This window comes from Streptopelia decaocto (genome assembly GCF_964273445.1).
Source record: "Streptopelia decaocto genome assembly, chromosome: 3".
NCBI lineage: Eukaryota > Metazoa > Chordata > Aves > Columbiformes > Columbidae > Streptopelia > Streptopelia decaocto.
Genome location: NC_138656.1, coordinates 103,535,924 through 103,556,434, shown reverse-complemented (window position 1 = coordinate 103,556,434; position 20,511 = coordinate 103,535,924). Strand labels below are relative to the sequence as shown.

The window sequence follows — 20,511 nt, the reverse complement described above, 5'->3', positions numbered from 1 at the left end:
ATATGTAAGTCATATGTACAGACATACACATGTAATCCTGAATCACAACACATTTCAGCAACTAACTGATGGACTTCCATGCAAGAATATCAACTTTACCAAAAGCTGTTGTAACTTTACTACATATACAATTGGTAACTGCATTGGGTTTGTGTGGCACGGTTTGGTAGGCGGTGGGACTACAGGGGTGGCTTCTGTGAGAAGCTGCTAGAAGCTTCTCCCATGTCCGACAGAGCCAATGCCAGATGGCTCCAAGATGGAACCTCTGCTGGCCAAGGCTGAGCTCATCAGTGACAGTGGTAGTGCCTCTGGGATAACATGGTTAAGAAGGGGATAAAGTTGCTGCACAACAGCAATTGCAGCCAGAAAGAGGGGGGAGAGTGAGAGACACGAGTCTGCAGACACCAAGACCAGTGCAGACTGAGGGGCAGGAGCTGCTCCAGTTGCCAGAGCAGAGATTCCCCTCAGCCCGTGGTGCAGAGGCTGGATGTCCCACTCCAGCCCATGGAGGTCCACGGTGGAGCAGAGATCCACCTGCTGCCCATGGAAGACCCCATGATGGAGCAGGTGTATGCCTGAAGCAGGCTGTGACCCCACTGGAAGCTCACAGTGGAGCAGGCTCCTGGGACCTGTGGCCCCATGGAAAGAGGAGCCCAGGCTGGAGCAGGTTTGCTGTCAGGACCCACACTGGAGCAGTCTGTTCCTGAAGGACTGCACCCCATGGAAGGGACCCACACTGGAGCAGTTCATGAAGAACTGCAGCCCATGGGAAGGACCCATGCTGGAGAAGTTCATGGAGGACTGTCTCCTGTGGGAGGGACTCCATGCTGGAGCAGGGGAAGAGTGAGAAGAGTCCTCCCCTGAGGAGGAAGGAGCAGCAGAGATAACACGTGATGAACCAATTGTAACCTCCATTCCCATCCTGAGCTGCTGGTGGGGAGGAGGTAGATAATTTGGGAGTGAAGTTGAGCCTGGGAAGAAGGGAGGGATGGTGGGAAGGTGTTTTAAGATTTATTTTTTATTTCTCATTGTCCTACTGTCATTTAATTGGTAATAAATTAAATGAATTTTCCCCAAGTAGAGTCTGTTTTTCCTGTGATGGTAGTGGGTGAGCCTTTTGTTCTATCTTCTTTCCCCATCCAGTTGAGGAGGGGGAGTGATAGAACAGCTTTGGTGGGCACCTGGCATCCAGCCAGGGTCAACCCATCACAGTAATACATTAAGGGAACATCCTGTCCTTTAAGACACATAAGAATTTAATCATGGTCGGAATTTCAGGCAGGATCTGGCCTCAAATTGCTGCCTCCCTATTTCCCCTCACCCCCAAAAAAGCAAAGGCTAAGTAATAACTGAAAATTTTTGGTGCAGTAACTAATACAAACCAAAATTAAACAAAAGAAAAAGTGATGCTCTCTTTGCTTTACTCTCCTTTTCCTTCCATAAGGAGGTTAAGTGTCATAAGGAAAGTTTTCTGAAGAAAACATGCAAAATCAATTACTTCTCCTGGGGCAAGTAACTGCCAAGTGACTATCTTGAAATATACTGCTACTGGTTATCTACTGTGTGCTACTTAAGCAGGAAAAAATGCTTTGAGAAAAAGACAACTAAGCATTTTGGTTCAAAATTTCAAAAGCACACTTAAGACTGGTCCTGTTGCTGACATGATTCCAGAAGGAAAGAGATATTATTTTGCCCCTTGACAATACTCGGAAAAACAATCAAACAAAAAGCCAAGACCAGATAGCTTGTTTTCCTTTCTACTCTCTAGGCTTTTGTTCCTCTGTACCTCAAGCAATCCAACAATGGATACATTCCTAATGGATGAAATATACAAAACTTCAGAGAGCTCACAGCATTGTACGCGCATTAATGATCATAACGATAAAAACCATAATGGAGTATTGTACTAACAGCCACAACTGGCAAAATAATACGACGGGAAATTGCAGCGTCTATGCTTTATCAGCTGAGGAGTGGCAGCCTGCTCTATTCAATCCATGCACAGCTCTGCCAGAGAGCAAAAGGCAACAGTGTCCCTATTCTATCTTGCTGAATAGCAATGTTGTGTTATTGTGAGGATTGTCTCTTCCTGACACACAAGATCTTTACCACAGCACTTCTATGGTTAGAAAGAGTGAAGACTTGCAGACAGAAATATTACAGGACTGAGAAATCTGCATGTTGATCTGAATTCTGCCTACATGCCAGCAGCCCTGCACTTGAAAGATCTCTTTGTGATACACACACTGCCTCAGCTTGCTGTGACTTAGACAAAAGGGCCAGAGCCAGGAGCAGAAGCTGCAGCAAAAATAGTTATCACACTTGTAATGGACATACTTTTTGCTTTTTTGCTCATATCACTGCAGAAGCCATCAGTTACCTCAGATCCTTTACACAAAAATAAGAAGCCAGAACAAAATGGAGATGGTTACATATTTTGCTAAGTGTATTTCCACTTACCCGAGTATAATGTACCAGATCTACTGTACATAGACTCCATCCAAAGTACTGAGTCAAAAGGGTATTTTTTTTCCTGTTGGTTTTCAAGAACTTTAATTTGGTTGTTTACAAAACACATATCATACTGAGTGAGGACTGCAATGACAACTTCCAGAAGCACCAAGTTTCATCACTGGAGGAACAACAGGGGAAGAATGGGTGCATAGTCGTCACACTCTTCCTTAACCATTGCCAATGGGCTGAACAGTCTTGCCTGACTCATTACAAGAGTATTTTCTTAGGCAATTTATTAACCTGCAGGTTGTCCACAAGGTAGAGATGGAGGCCTTGGGTTTCAGTCATGCTGAATTCCTGGGTTTTAACAGGTTTATAGCTATTACCTCTTGCAATTATTGGGATTGATTCTTATTTCTTACTCTACCGCCATCAATGAAAGCAACAGCAATAATATTTCCTATTAATTCACAGGAAAACTTTAGGGTAAATAATTTTTTCAGTGCATTCAAATGTCACTGCAGTGAAGCTCATAGAAATCCTGAGCCAGACAAGGTATGCTGGTTCACTTACACACAACAAAGCTGCTCAAACTGTCTAAGACTGGTGGTAACAATGGACTGTCAATTCCAGGTGAACAGGCCTACACAACAATCCAATGTCAGCACCCCAAGTTTACTTCTGTGATAAGGTCCTAAGAACAGGTTACGAGCGAGTTACATTTTTAATAACCTATAAAAGGTTGTATCTTTCAAAACAGCAGTAAGAGCCAGTGACCGCGTTCTATCAAGAAGAAATGGAAGCTCAGTGATGGCAGCAAATGTCAAAAGGAACAAGGTAGAGAGAAAAAGATGTATCTGGTAACCAAGCCTTTCTACTGCCTCTTAAATGTTACTGAAAAAATGAAACTGAAATATTCTCTGCATCCAGGCAACAGAGAGTCACAGGAAACTCAGTGGTAAATATCAGGACTATTCATTGTGCAGTAGAGAAGAGTTTTCATGAAGCCTATTATTTTGCTTCGCATGAAGCCTATTATTTTATATACTGTTGCATACTCAAGCAAACACTCCTTTTACAGCATTTGCAACAGACTGCATATGTTTACCTGCCTGCGTACTCACTTTCTCTTTTCCAAAGGAACATCAACATTAAAGTTGGTTGCAATCAACTTGAAGTTTTTAACATATTACACATATTGGAAACTGAGCTGTTTGCATTGCTTTTTTGCCATTTTCAGTAAGCAACAAAAAGGAGCTGTCTGCTCTGTTGTCAACCACCTGTATCTTTTCAATAACCATCTGAAAAAAAATCTGTTATTTAAAAAATAGTAATATTTCCATGAAGAAAAAAGAAAGAAAAGACTACTTAAAAAAAACCTTGCTCTTCAGCATTAAAAAAACACACCACAAAATACTTTGTTGAAAAGGACTTTTGAATAAAAACAAAACAAACAAAAAACACCCACATCACCAAAAAACCACTCAATCGCATGTCTGAACCTCTAGTTTCTCAAGAGTTTGACTCAGCATTAAAGTATATGAGTACCATGTATCCCAGAAATTATATTCTTACCAATCCTACTGTAACTTTTCCACTGTTGAACCATCACTACAATGCTTTTGGTATAGCTGCACTCATTGCAAAGTTAAAGGATCCAACATTTTAATTCCAAACCATCATTAGGGATGGCAAACTACACCCACATTTCTTTCTCTGTTCATAAACTAGCAATACCCATTTACTGTGATTATAATCTTTGCTACATTCTACACTTATGTTTACCAAACAGTGTTTTGTACTTAACTGACAAGATTCCTGTTATTCCAGGCATGCATTTCTGCAATATGGTAATGAAAACCTGTTACAGGATTGTAATTATGATACAGTGAAATAAGAGTCTATAATATATTAAATACTTTCCTCATTACAAATGTGTGCATGGCTCTGTGCCAGAAAAACTTGGTGCTAAAAAACAAAACAAAACAAACAAAAAAACCCAAACAAACAAACAAATAAAAAAAAAAAACACAACACACAGCACAAAACAGACAGAAACGACAAAAAAATCCACTAAAGAAAAAACAACCAAGAAAAGAAAATCCCCAAATCCAAGTCACTGATAGATAAGGGAAAACAGGAATAAACTTGCTAAGGAGGTAATTCAATACAGCAGAATATGGAAGTGCTGAGTAAGACCTTTTTTTAAAAAACAGGAAAACGGAAGAGTTTACTTGCTAGCATTTATGTCAAGTACAGAGCAACAATATTTATTTCCACTACAGCATCAATACCTCAGGGTGAAACCCACTCTGTGAAAACATACATGATTTCTGCAGTTGAAGTTGTGCATTGTTTTTTATGCCTAATTAAAAAAAAAAACAAAAACAAAAACACCACACTCACCAGGGTACAGAAGATGCATTGGCATTGTGCTATTGTCGTCATCTGCTCCACGGGATATTCACCAAGGCAGAGCTTGCAGGACACTAATGGGTCAAGTACCAAGTCCCAGGTAGGCCTATATCTTGCTGTAGTCATTGCAGAGCAGTCTGAAAAATAGCACAAAAACAAACACACTCCATCACTTCCTTATATTGATATTTGATCCATATCTGCCACTGAAAATGTCATTGTCAGCTGCTGCCTGGAAAAAAAATACAAACAGCAATCAGTAATTTGACAGCATCAGCACTTGCAGTAGCCTATGCACCCCCTGCCTGACAGAACATGCACATATCAAGCAGAAGAAGAAAAATACAAAAAAAAAAACCCACCAAAAACCAAACACAAACATATAATAAATACACTGACAAAATATGACAGCAAGCAGGAAATATTCTTCAGTCACAGAGTTTTGCCCAACATTATACACGCGAAACATCTCATTCCCAACTCCTGCCATTTCCACCACTAGTTACAGACTTTCTTTCACCAATACTGATTGCCCATCACTTAAAACACCCCCACAACTGCAGCTACCCAGGTGAGATTCACAAACTCTCTTTCATGAATAAAGTACCTATTACGCCCCTTTTCCAGCCTGATGATGTTGCATCTCAAACAGAGCCAGATATTTTTCTTCCCAAGAGCATGACAAATCCATCAGTTTGATATGTTTAGAAAGAATGGTGAATAATCTCAGTATCCTCAGAGTTTCTTAGCCTGCATTTTTCTCATAAATGCTAAGACCACAACTTTGTTGCAGCAACAATCAACTGGGGCAAATAAGAACACAAGCAAGCTACAAAAAGAAGCTGTAACACATGCTATGACCCTCAAGACAGCAACAGCATAGGAACATGCAGAGCATATTTATTGTATGCTCCAGGGCCCAGATGAAGAGTTCTCAAATGACTAACCAGAAACAAAATAATCTCACACAATGAATGTATTCCCTCAAAGGAAAAAGCTAATTTACAAGTTAGACACACAGGGGGGGAACAACCACCCACCCACACACTCCCCATAACATCTAGGGTAACTTATGTAGTATATCCACTCTGAACACCATATTTACTAGTATTGTTTTGTCACTGTGACATTGACCTTTCAAGCATAGTATATTCACATGCAAGGCTGCTGGGAGGTCCACTTTATCCTGCTTACCTCCTTCCCAAAATTAGACGGTTCCTTAGCTCCCCCACACCAGCAGTTGTGCTGCTCCAACTATGATTACAGGCTTGTTTGTTTTTTTCATTGGCACTTGCAGAAACTGCTTATATCTAAATCATATTATCTGTGAACCTCCCAAGACCTCCAGAACTGCAATAAATTACCTTAATAATTATTAGACTAGGTTTAGGCAGATGTTGAAGCAAAATACGTTTTTTGCCCCAGAAGAAATCACATGGAGAGTTCAAAGAAGTGTTTGTGAAGTCTTTGGTATTCAATGAATTGTTGACATGACCCCACCAAGGTCTCTTAAATTCTCTGAAGCAAAGTGAAGAGTTTACATTAGCCCTCCACTCAGTCTAACTCATTTGAAGCTGCCCTTTAAAAGGTACGTAAAGGACACCAAAACAGCAGAGCCTAATCATGCTCATTTCTAGTGCATCCATCAGGGATGAGAGGGGGAGAGAAGAATGATTAAACCACCTCATTTCCAGGGATGCTCTGGAACACTTCCTCCGAGAGCCCATACACAAGCTCCACACAGATTAAATTGTCCCGCAGTCTGGCACATGAAGAATGGCTCCACAACACAAAATAAGACCTGTCCTGTGCAGTCTTTTCTGAGACTTTAGCATGAAAGTCTGACATGGTGATATAAATGGAAACCCAAGTTTTTTAAGGTTATTAGACTGCTTTTCTACTGTTAACTGCCACTATTTTTTCGTTTAATGCAACGTATCAGGAAAAACAATTTACTTCTTCTGAACTTATTTTATTTGACATTTGCAGATAGACTCATGAAGTATTTGAGAAGCAGTGATCAAACACACCTGAACCAACTCTGTTTGCTATTAGTTTGAGTCTCCTTTGCTTGTCCTACATAGTTTATTGCACATCTGGTACTTGTGGCAGCAAGCAGATGAACAATGAAGAAAGATAAATTTAAGTTAAGGATGCACTTGCATACACCAGGCAGACAAAAATTCTAGCAACTTTTATGGTGAAGATGTACAATCTGACACAATTCAGATTAAAAACTCACCAAATATATTGCTAAAACTTAATCCAGACAAAAAAGAAAAGCATATATGTTCAGTGTGGGTCAATAAGTGATGATAAAGGGGAAAATATAAACCTTTCAGCTCCAAGGATTACACTTGTTCCCTGTGCCCCAGAACTTCTAAGAGCGGCTTACTGGTATCACTGTGGTAATTCCTTTTGCAGCATAACTATACTGCAGCAACACTTCACTGGGAAATATCTCTCCTCTTTGTCTTTTCCTGCAAAGCAAAAGTGAACCAAACTGAAACTTCAAGCTGGCACCCAGCAGGCCAGCAGAAATAGCTGCCCAATACATTTAGCAAGTAAGCCATGACTTGGACTCAGCCATGGCAATAACAGAAAGCAAAACCTGAATACAGCCTCAAATGGTAGCACAGCCATTCCTGCTCTCTCCTACCTGACAAACACCTTTTCATAATGAAATCTTACATTCACTATGGGGGTGGAGGGAGGGAATAACTGTTGTTGCCAGTGACATTAGAGCAAGGATCAAGAAATCTGCCACCTAGCCTTGGAAAATGTGCACAGAAAGCTCCCACATCCGAGTGAAACATGTCTAGTGGGTACCCCTGTAAAGGAACACAGGGAATGAAGCTTCCAAAGCACAGACTAGATTTTGCTTCATCATCATCTGCACACTGTTGCAATTAAATAATAAGCTTCTCTGTTTACATCATGACCCTTATGAAACTTAAAAAACACAAACAAACAAAACAAACAACAGAAAACCCCACAAAACAAAACAAACAAACATACCCCCCCCCCCCCCTCCCCCCCCCAAACTCACAAGAGAAAAGCAGAGGAAAAAAAACTACCTTAAGACTCCTACTGTTCCATAGCTGTGGTCTCTTCTGGCTTCAGATTGCATTCTCGTGCTTTCTAATGATGTGCAACACTTCAGCAAGAATGTAAAGTAACAGCAAGAAGAAAGAGAAGCCAACTGAAAGGACCTCTAGAGGAACAAAATATTGAAAAATATGTACTAGTGTGGCCTTGTGCTGAAGACCACTACTTAGAGCATCAGTCAGTAGAAGTTCTGGCCTTGTGTTTTGACTATCTGCTAGGAGGCCCCAAGAAATACAGCTAGGAAAGGTCCAATTGGACCACAGTCCAATCCATCTGCTGAACAGATCTTAACCCAATAGTTATTTAGATATTTTGAGATTTACTGTTGATTACCAAACTCAGTATAGATATCAATACTTCAGAGGTCCTGATAACAGATATACCAAAGCAGGCTTGTGAGACATAGACAGCTAGAAGCTGGTCATCAGTTCAGACTCCAAACTCTACTGCAGCCAAGGTCAGTCTCATTTACACATTTTTTGCAGAATGTGGTCCATATCTGGTAATATTGGAATTGTATGAAATACAGTAACACAGTGCATCATTTTCTAGGACAGCATCCCAAAGCAAGCTGGGACTAGGAAACATCAGCAATAGCTTTAGTAATAGTTAGTTCGGAGCAGTCTTCTCAAATAATCAGCCTGACTATTTAATCTGGTAACCATGTGCATGTCCACACAAAAGGAACCACTGCATGAGGAGACAGTGACTGAAGCTTTACTGCTGTAATAACAGGTTAATATATTTAAAATGTGACTGTTATGCATTCTGAGAGATGGGTATGGAGGGGAAAGGAATCTTTTGTCATTTCTACACAACAATTAATGAATTAAGTGAATATAAACTGGATTGCTGAACAGTAATCCCTCAGTTTTTGGTCCACCTACACATACTACATTTTCAAGTGAGAACAAATGGCTGACTTGATCTCCGCTAAGTCAAGAATAGAACAATTATTTCTTTCCAAGCTTCAAGAAGTTGCAGAAAACTGTAAAACAGAAATACTGTGAAAACTTCTGTGAAAAACTCTGTGAAAGCAGGAAATAATGCAACTTTCTGCCATGCAAGTCATTCATAGAATCACTGGAGCTGGAAAAGACCTTTAAGATCATCAAGTCCAACTGTTAGCCTAACACTGTCAAGTCAAGAAATTATAAAATAGTATGACTTTTCTTACTGCACTATAGACAAGTATTTCATGGCACTGTACAGTCAAGCTGCACTTGCATCAAGTTCACACTTCACAGATATTTGACCAGCTATGTGACAAAAAAGAGACTAGAAAATATGGGTGAATAAAACAGTCATCCACAGTATGCTTTAACTGGTGAGTCTTCTTCACCAAGACTCAAAATAGAGCTTTCAAAGAAGCTACATTTCAGCTTTAGATCAGGGATGGGTTTAATTTAGAAATTAAGGGCTTCAGTCCCCTCTCTTACAAGACAGTTAATCGTGTATATTTAAAATAATCTGCCTTAAAGAGTTATCTTAATCTGAATTTCCTGACATGATGGAAAGCAGCTCTTTTAGAGGTCAAAGGAAGGGATTTAAGTGGGATTTGAAATGGGTTCTCATTCTTTTTGTCCCTCTTTGTCAAAATAGCTCTAGTTAAGATAATCCAGGCTACTAGATGAAATCAAATGCACCTGTTATAGTACAGATTTTTTTAATGTATTTATACATATGAATATGTATATTTATATAATCCAGGCCACACTTCTTATAAAATTAAGTCAAACACATCTGTCATAGTACTGTTTTATGTATATATTTTTATATAAAGTATATTTATATATTGATTTATACTTTAAATATTTTTAAACATATAAAAATAAAAAACTATTAAAAAGTGTCCAGATATTTTACTTATGTGGAGAAATAAAAGCAAATTTCTGAAGTGATGTTATCTGCAGAAAGGCTATTACACTGCACTCTAGAATTAGCACCACCTGCCACATCTATTAAGTTAATATTTTGACTCTGACCTAAACAATGCTGAGCTTCCCTATGTAGCCACAGCTGTAGTTCACTACACACAATTCAATAGCTTTCTCCAAGACCCGCAAGTCAGCAGGAACTAGTTTACATGGTCAAGGCTAGTGGCTGAGGGTGTTCAGCAGCAGTCCTGTTACCTCTCTGTCGGAGTTTGAACTTGATGCTACTTTTCTCTGTTCCCAGGCTCTTTCAAGGATCTTCAGAAGGATTATATGGCTCGGGAAATATGAAAGACACATGCATGACATAATTGACCAATTAGCAAGTAGTTTTTGTTGGTGTTGCCAGTTATTATGCAACTGTACCAAAGACAATGCCATTTAAAAGAGCCTCTACAAAATAAATTCATTAATAAATTCAGCCACTAGGTAGATTTTATGGTTTTAAAAGTTGGCAGGCCAACTTAGTATCTCTCATTTATCATTCCCAATTAGTTACTGGCATCTATCACTGCATTAACTGTCTGTGTCTGAGTCTTCAACCTCACAGAGCTGCTTGGGAGGTAGAGTAATTCTCTCTGCTAGATGTCAGGCAAACTAACACACAGAAGTCTTGATTTACAGATCTGTTTAGGTGTTTGGAGATTACTGAGTTACAGAGGTTTGGTGCCTTCCTTTACTTCTTTAATCCTGTCACATGCCTACCTAACTCTTACGGCTTCCTCATAAATCTGATCCACAATGAACTAAGTCCAGTGGATATCAGTTGTCCTTTGAATTCCAGACAACCCCAACCAGTAAAGCCACATTCCATCTTCCAGCAGTATAACAGACTTCCTTTTTCAGACATTTATTGTTTTCAACACATAAGAAACTTCAGAAAGGTTGCAGAAAGTCCCATCAACACAATCTATCATGAACTATTCAAACCTGGCCTTTAAGTCCTTACACCAGCTACCCATCAACTACAAGCTTACCATCTCTGTTCTTATCTTCAAGCTATTCCAGGGCCCAAGCCCAGAAGAGATAAACAACCATGTAAAAGCTTACAGTGCTGTCAACAATTTCAGTCTCCTGGCCAATATAGCATGTGGGAAACAGGCTCTTTCTTGAGTCGAAAGTGAATTATTCCAGGGACTTCAGTCCACACCACGAATAGCCACAATATTTTTTTGCTTTACCTCCTGACTGATACAAGACATTTTAAATATATACAAGTATCTAATATATATACACATGCCTATATAATATAAAAACATGTATAGGTACAAAGATTACATTCAAACATCTCAGTGCCCAAGAAAGAAAGATGAAAAAGAGAAAGAACAGCTAGTTTCTCACTAATAGAAAGGTATCCAAACAACAGCATCAAGAGTGAAAAAAACAATCTGCTGGACTGTTTCTAGGACAAGTCACAGAGTTAAGGGAAGTTTAAAAAAATATTTGCTAAATACCTGGCTGACAATTTTTCTTTCTAGCTTGGTTTGATTGTAGCACAGACTACGAAACATTTTAAATACTGTAAGAGTAATGGACACCTTCTAAATCTATGGATATATATGACAATGTTGCCTATCAAATGCATGGGTGGGTAGAGAAGGAAAAAAAATTATGAAGACAAACAGAGAAAAAAAAAACCAAACAGTTTTCCAATGCTCTAACTTCTAAATCATACTACAAATAGAGAAGTCACAACCTCATCTTCTGGGCATGCAGCAGTACCTCAAAGGATGAGATCCTTTCATCTGTCCCAAAAAAACGCAGCCTCTGAATAATGTGACCAAGCCAAAAGACTTTCCTGACCTTCCATTTTCCTGTGTTTGTCACCAGCTCTGGTGCCTCTGTGGCTTCTCGAAGCACTGTCAAAGAGCAGCAACTTGAAATAAACCGTGTGTGGCTGTTATTCAGACCCCATAGGCAGAGGTGAAAACACTTCAATGAAAAAAATCACTTTACTCCCATGTGAAATATACTGCTGTCAGGCAGAGGGGAGAGAACTGGAAGATTCACAGGTATGGAGAAAAAAACCCCATAATTCAATAAAACCAAAAAAGGGGTGAGAAGGAAGACAGAGACCACAGGAACAACAAGGGAGAAAATGGGAGAAAACAGGGGAAAAATATCTTTTTCCTGATGAACAAAGTGTATTTTCATGTACTTTCCAGAAGCATATTTTGTTGTACAGAGTACAACAACTGAAGTGAAATTCCATTGTATTATACCCCAAACATTCAACGTCCCCCAAAAATGACAGGAACAAACAGACAGAGATGTGGTAATATTACAGAACACTGCTCAGAATTCATGTGTCTAATCAATGTCAGCTATCCAAGAGATTATATGAGTCCTGAAAGAGCAGAGGACCTCAGGTGGGAGCTGGGAAGTCCTTGCACCATCCCAGTTCCCAGCAGTGGAGACCCAGACCTCAGTACACGTCAGGGCATGCTCAGCAGCCAGGGAGACAAGGCCTCAAGATAATCTGAAATAGCTAGGCCAAGATTACATGTATTTTAAAAGCATCCTCCTGCACACTGATGGGGAAAATTCCACCCCTCATCATACTGGAGAAAAACCTCTACACCGTGGCACAGGTGTAGCTACTGGATCTGAAAATGGCATGAATGCACGTTTTGGTCTATGAGAATGAGCCCGCCCATCTCATTTGGTTGCTTTAAAAGTAATGAACCCATTGGATCCTCATTAAAAACTCCCATGAACTTCAATGGAATTCCTCATTACGAACTCCCATAAACTTTAATACAATTAAGCACCCCCTTTGAATACTGAGACCAAGACCAAGGTACCATCTATGAATTATTATGGCAACCACTAAGCCCATGCAAAACTGTGGAACACCACAGGTTAAGTCAGTAACAGTTGAAATGTTAAAACTCTGTGAGCACTTTAGAGACAGGAAAATCAGCTGCACACAGAATCTAGGAAATAAAGATTTTCTTCATATGAAGAGTGACACTTCACACTCCATTGTTCCTCTTCTCCCAAAGTCTCAACAAATGAGAATGAAGACTACATGACTGAAATAGCGAGACTGAGATCAAGCACAGATGAAAACTTATTTGCATCATGAACAAAGGAACAAGAGTTCAGGAAAAAACCCCAAACTTTCCCCCTACACTAACTGTTGAATAAAACAAAAGCAGTGTAATCTTTATTGAAAGGAGCTGGGATATGAACAACCATTTCAGCAGATGCTGACAACACAGAGACTTTAAACACGAAAGGGCAACTCCCTATTTACTTGGCTTTTTTGGTCATCAGAAGACAAAAATCAGAAGCAGTCAAACTCATTTCCCTGGCTGAACATTTTCAGAGTTTGCTTCTACTGGAAGAAAGCTCATGGATAATCTGCACCTGTAACCACCACTTTGTTAAGAGAATTCACACTCAAAATCACAGGTACAGCAAGGGCTGCACAGCTAGCGTTCATCAGCCAAGACACATAGTCCAGAAGGCCGCTAAGTCCTACTCCTAATTAACATGGCTAAGAAAATAACAGTATGTTTTTCAAGTATGAGGTCCCATTATAGTCACAGGCTATAGGTGCCTACTTCAGGGTGTGCTGACTGTTTTGGGCAGTTCTGCTGGCCATACCAACAAGAGCTCTACTACTGGCTACAGGTAACCCAGTAGCCACCTGAATGTGAAATACCTAAAATCTTAGGTTGCTTTCCACCTGTACACCTTGCCTTCTTGCTGGTCCTAACTCTCCCACAGTAACAGGAGCTCAGGGTGAATCGATCAGACAACATCTGTAAGGGGCCTTAAAGTGAGGCAAGATGAAGCCAACCTAGAAGAGACTGGTCTTAACCAAAGCCAACTGTAACCTAAGTGTGCAACTCACAGCTGCAACAAGCCCTGAACCCTATCTGGCAGTGAGAAGTCACTCATGACTGAATTATTTTCTAGCTTGTGAAAGCAACAGTAATAACAAGGGTACAAACAATTCCACAGCTCTCTAGGGCAACATTTTACTGTTTTCCAGAAATTCTTAAACCACACAAAAACAACAGCTTTGCTATGCCTTTCCTCTCATCCCTTACATTTTCCCATGTTTTTATTTTTCTCTCCCCCAACACTTTCCCCCTCCACCCCTTTCCTTGCTTCCTCCTATTCTTTCCCTCCTCCCTGCTTACAAGCAACTAATGAATTAGTGCACTCTGAGCTGTCTCCACAATAGCAATAAATCAGTAAGGACCAGTTTGGAACTTTAACATATCACAAGGTTTTTCCTTCTGCACAGTTGACTCTCTCAGAAAAAGTAAGATTAATGTATACAAATAACACCAAGCTTGGGCTTTGCGGGTTTTTTCTTTGTTGGAAGGAAGGGAAGGAAAAGCCTTGGAAGCTTAAAGCTGTGCAAAATTACTGAGAAAATGGAAATATGAGCAAATATGAGCAAGGGCAGCGGAGCCCTATTTCCGACTGAGACACTCCAAGAGACCAGATAAGCAATTTTCTCATTTCCACCAGTCACAATTGCAACTATGGCAAAATGCATGCTCGGTATGATGCCCAGTGCTGTATTTTCATAGCACTTGACAAGTCTCAGATGAAGGAACAAAGTACATTGGATTGAAAAAAACGCACTGTCTCTTGCTGTCTTACATATGTGCACTAGCAGTGAAGCTCAGGTTTTAAAAACAGCTCTCATCATATTTGTAAGACAACAAATACACAAGTATAATCCTTTCATATGCTACACTGGTAGCTGAAAACAGCATTCAGAGTGGGGTGAAGTCTGGTTAACTTCCCCCCAGCTGTCTTTGTTCTTGTGACTCAATAACAACCATCAAATTCCAGGCAGATATTTGTAAGAGACAGCATTTTTCACAGCTCCCAGCATGGACAGCAAGTTCCCAATCTCATGATCTATCCCTCAGGGATTAGCATGGAGTTTTTCCTTTTTCTGAAGAGTTCTCTTTGACAAATAATATTGACAGGGAGAAGTACCAACAGAAAACATTTACTCACTAGGACTAGAAAGAAAATATAGCCAAAGTACATGAAAAGAGAAAGACTTCATAGAGAGTAAACTTCACAGAAACGTTTTGTGCAGTAATTACAGCCATCTGGAAAGTTACTTTCACTTTTTCCAAAACCATGCCTAAAAACAGCAACTCTAGCTAGAAGTTGGACAGCTTCCCTGCAAATGTAACAGCGTCTATTATACTATATCACACTGTGCATCAGCTATGACCCAGATCCACCCTTCTGGTCTTCAGAGGACAGAAAAAAGTACAGTGGATTTCAATGACATGTCATGGTGTGCAAACTCACCACATTGGTGTGACACACTGGACTAAGCACAAAGAGAAACTTAGCACAGGATTTAGACTACCTAAGAGAGCTACCGTACTGTTGGTGCTTAAATTTTTTTCTAAAATAACTGCCTACATTACTGACTCAGTGAGAGGAAGGAAAGCGATTTTGAAGGCCTGCAGCACGAGATTATGTGTATGATATCAGGCATCTCAGCCAAAGGAAAATAATAAAAAAAATAGAAGTAGTACAGCTTTCTGGAAGGATTCTGTCTCCCAACAATAAATCCAATGGCTTGGCCTGTGCGATGAGCTGAATTACAGACCAATAAGATTTTTTGTTTGGTTGGTTTTGTCTCTCTCTCAAACACCGAAAAAGCTCTGATACAGCCTGCTTGGTACATCCTGCAAACAGGATCTAGCCTGATCAACAGAACTAGCTACTCACTGTTTCTCTTAATAGTAGTACCAAATTCAAAATTGGTTAAGCATTCCTGCATGCCTCAAACAGTCAGCCTTTCATATCATCTGATGCTTCACATGATAAAAACTACACCTATCAGCTAGGATACGTTACAACAAACTTCTGGCCTGAAAAACTTAAAACTCTCGATTCAAGTCTCTCCCTGTGGACTGTCCAATTGATCATTTCTCTACATCCTCCTAAAAAGACACGGAAAACTTTTATTTCCTTTCCTATACATAGTATCGTTGCTCTAATTTCCTCCTGCTTGAAGCAGCCTGTCCTCTTCCAATCACATCTGCATCACAATCCACTTCTTCAGTCTCACCTCCACTGCACACTATCTAAGCCAAGGTAGCCCAGGGCAGCCAAACAGGAGAGGTCAGGATGTCCAACTAGGAAACTGTCCTCGGACGCTTTGTCTTCTCTCTAGGAGAAGAGCAGTTTGCCTTTTTTAAGCACAGTGTGACCAAATGTGATTATATTATGGTCTGTGTTAGTATCTCAGCCACTCTTGCTTGGTGAACAAAGTGGTGTTTGTTTGCAAGTTTCTTTTTGCATATTACAGAATTTCATGTTCCAACTACATTTTTCCAGATAATATCCCAACATGACATGTAACCAATGCAGACCTTGGGACAGACTTGTCACTCACATGGGCTAGGGAACTTGCAGACAAATTCTTATTATGTAATAACACTTCCATTAGGGGCAAAAGTTCAGTTTGGTCTGGTTTCTTCCTACCTTCTTATTGATGGTCCAGTTAAGTCATTTCACACAATCTTTGCAAGACCTTCAAACACAAGAGAAAGTTCTTGCTTCAGTATGAACCACCAACATTGCAGATGCCAAAAAAAGGATGATCCAGTGACTACTACATCACCCGAGTCATAAGAAACTACTGATAACCTCTTCTTCTGCCTCAAACTTACTGCATAACTGAGCAGCTCACACAGTTTAGTCATGCCTCAGACACACCAGGCAGTACCTACCACATCACATAGGCTCGTGGGTGGATGAGCATCAGCTGCCTGAGTGCATGTTTTCCTTCTCTCTCTGCAGAGTGAGATCAGCATTTGCAGTAATAGAGGTGTAATGTATTATCAGCAGCAGCCCCAGCTCTAATCTGTCACAGTAATACTGCTGTTGCACAGTAATGCTTCCTGTTTTGATGTTTGTGGTTTTTCTTCCCTCCTCACATTTAACAACATCTGCAGTATAATACATGCCCCTGTTTACCGCAGAAAGCAGCGGCAGCACTGTAACACCCCGTCCGCACGGCACGCAGAACAACTCTGCAACAGCAAAGGCAGAAAGACACAAACTGAAGGCAGAAGCGCTAAGGGCACATAGAGACAGCAGAAAAGTGCAAGAGGAGGAAAGGCAAGAGCACACGTTTACCAGCAAGGAAACACTCCCTCCAGGGCTCCCCAGGCTGCCATTGTCTAGATAATGAGACCTGATAAGTTACCAACATTTGATTTTGGTAACACATGCAGAGAAATGCTACTGAGATTTTGTCCATATTGCTTTGTACACTTGAGCACAGCTCTTGAAAACAACAGGTGTTGGGCCTTGCTTTATTACTTCTAGTTTCCATTAAGTTTTCTCCTCTTACACATTGATTAATTGTACTGTAATTAAGATGCTGTTGGAGCTTGAACTATAGTTTTTCTTTCCTCATTTATAACAAAACCTTAAGAACAAACTACTGGCTGTTCTAATTTTGTAAATGACTTTCCCTGCCAATTAATTCATTTAGTAAGGACAGTATGGAGCTGATTAGGACTTTTTGGATTTTTAACCTTTAATATCATGGAAGAGACTTGGTTTTTGAGTTACCCAAACAGAACAGATATTGAAAATTATTAAAGGAAAATATAGAGTCAGTATCAAATAAGCTAGCCAGAAAATAATTTAAATAAAGCTGTTCTAACATATCAGCATAGGTGAACTGCAAAAAATATAAACAAAAATAAAGAAGCATGTTGCCTTATATGTCACTGCATTGTTGGAAAGAGAAAACTTCAAGGACTTAAATCAGTCCTTTACATCCTCTACATACCCATGTAATTCGTCCTGCTAAAGAAGGAACACCTCAGGTTATGATTAAGCAATGCAAAAACACCCAATGTGATCAGAGCATTTGACTTTGATATATAGTGAGAGTGACAGCCCACTCGCAAGATAGGAATTGCCTACTAACGTTTTGCATTGCCTCCCAGCACACCTAGACTATATTAACTCCTTTCCTAAATTAACACACACATCACAACAGGTCCTCAGTTCTGGTGTGTTCGGCATATCCCACACTGCATGTTCATAGAAGCAGTTTGGTTTGTGGCTTTGTACAAGCCACCTTCATCCTATTCGATCCGTAACTTCTACCTGCTGGTGAGTGTGGGCACAAAGGATGCTGAAATGCAGCCCTCGTTGCATGCTTATGGGTCACAGTGCTGAGAGCACACTGGGCACAGGGATAGAAAACATGTACTTTTTCACAATTTCCCAGCAGAGAGATCTGGCACACAGCACAAAGGCTGGAAAATTTGCATAGACTTATTCTGGGAAGGAGGAAAAACACTTCTAGGGCAGCTGGAGTTTGTGCTCATCATTCTAGGGGTTTTTAATGAGGAGCTTTAAAATCAAAACAGTCAAATGAAGAAAGGCTTTCTTTGGTGATTCTTGATGGTTTTTAAAGGAAGTTAACATTACCAGAATTAAGTCATTTTACTTCCTTAAGAAAGAAAATGAAGCAGCAACACATATTTAAATGATTTATACATACAATATATTCCCTAAGCCACTATGTATAATGAGCTCCTTCCACAAGCTCAAGTGATCAGTCCATTGTCTAAAAGCCAACTAGTTTGTCCCACAAAAACAATAACCACAAAGCCACTAACAGCTCTTTGAAGACATGCCCCTCCCCATGTAAAACATCTACTTCAAGCCTCTCATCTTGGACAGTTATGTCTGAAAACACCTTTTCAGAAGCTCAACAGGTACTCAGATGCTCTGCATTGTTACAGCCAGTTTACTAACAATAATCAAGCAAACTACCTCAAACACTAGGTCAGGTCTTGCCCCATACTGTAGGATACCCAGGATAGGGTTAGTATTACTCTCAGATTGAAAACTCCTCTGTGGGAAAAAGATTTTGTTTTTTTCTTTTATGTTTGGATAGTGCATGCTGCAGTGGACCACAAGTTTCAGAAGTTAACATTGATACAAAGTAAGTTATTAAAAAAATTTACTAATATTAATATCCTTGGTACTAAATTCTCTGCCTCAAAAAATGGATGAGTAGTCAAATTTAGTACACAACTATCTTCTCTAGACATATTTGAGTGTCACAAGCTATTTTTGAAACAGTATTTGTCTGAGCAGTTCTCACTTTTGTAGCTTCTTCCCTTTCATATGAAGTCTAAAAAACTAGAAAGTAATCACATCAACCATTTAACACTATTTCAGTGTTAAAATAAAGCAAAAAAACTCTAGTAAAACAAAATTTCATGGAAAGGAGTTATATTTAAAAGGCTGAATTAACAAAATAGTAGTTAAGGATATTCTACACTTTCCAGAGGCCACGTGTTGAAGATTTTGGATAGTAGGAATCTTTCCAAGTTCAAATCATGCTTTCCCAAACCAAACAAGACATAAACCACAGAAACCTGCCCTCTTTTCAGCTTCTGGGAAGATCACAGATGAGGTCGTTCACTATGGTCCAAGCCAAGTAGCGTGGTACACGCACAAACACACACACCACCCACTCAGCTCTTGGAGCCTTCCTCCTCTATTTCAAGGGAATCCACTGCATGAAAAAATGAGCTTTTTTTGGTAAGTTCTCTAATTGTTACTTTTTCCTATTTACTTTAATGGTCACTCATAGTGTTTTATGTTAAGGAGACCATGAAAGGGCAGCCACAGTGGTCTGACATACCAGTTTAAAATAGAGATGTTTGGAAAGGAATTGCACCAGAGGTTCTAAACTAAACAACAGGGATTGAAACCCACTGCTTAAAATTAGCTTTTGTGGTTTGTTTTTAGATATTCTTAGCAGCAAACTCAATCTGATTGCTCTCTCTTGGTTGACTTTATTGCATCTAGCAATCTAGGAGGCCAAGAAAAGAAATTTCATTTAAAATATGGCTATTAATGTTCTGAAAGATAACTTATTACATGAGTAAGCTGTGTCACAGGCCTGAAATAATTCTCTAGATTTTTTTCTTCTGGTGAAAGGACAATAAATGCTTGGCTAGGAGTTAAGAGCTCTACATGCTTTCATGATGAAATAGTTTGTCGATATTAAAACTAAACAGTAAGAAAACTTTCAGAGGGCAGGAATTAAACCCTGGAATATATGTGAATTCCTATAAATGAAAAGAACCCCCCAAAAAAGCATTGAACCATCAAAGGTATCCCACATCTCTTCTTAAATCCTTAGTTAACCTCATTGTCTACCAATACAGAACTTTGTCCTAGTAAATTGGCACAGGCAACCCTTCAGTTTCTTTCCAGCAGGAAACCAATTAAATAGATTCCAGAGCAAAGCAGTCGTACTTTAAAAACAAACAAGAGGGAGGAGCACAGTAGCTGGCTACTGCTTAGCCAAGAGCTGGAACAAGCCATTTGTTTAAAAACTGGAAACATGAGGACAGTGCATCTCCCTCTCTGCAGCACAAATGGGAGCAAGAAGAGCATTGCAGCTTGGACAAAGGTGCTTGGTGGGCTTCAGGACTCATTTAGGTAGGAAAGGCCAGAGTGACACAGTCTAAGAAGAACCTACAATGCAATAGAAGATGGAAAACTAAAGGTTTCTTTCATCTATACCAAACTCTATTCTAAACGGAGAATA

General features: G+C 39.8%; 1 protein-coding gene across 2 annotated transcripts in view; it reads right to left on the bottom strand.

Annotated features, from left to right (window-relative positions):
* Positions 1-20,511, bottom strand: part of RNF144A (ring finger protein 144A) — a 68,226-nt gene that overhangs the window by 24,409 nt on the left and 23,306 nt on the right. For both annotated transcript variants that reach the window (XM_082049971.1, XM_082049972.1), the window contains one exon: positions 4,861-5,006. In XM_082049971.1, the coding sequence (XP_081906097.1) occupies positions 4,861-4,995 (135 nt within the window). In that variant the 5' untranslated portion in view covers positions 4,996-5,006. The remainder of the gene's footprint in view (positions 1-4,860; positions 5,007-20,511) is intronic.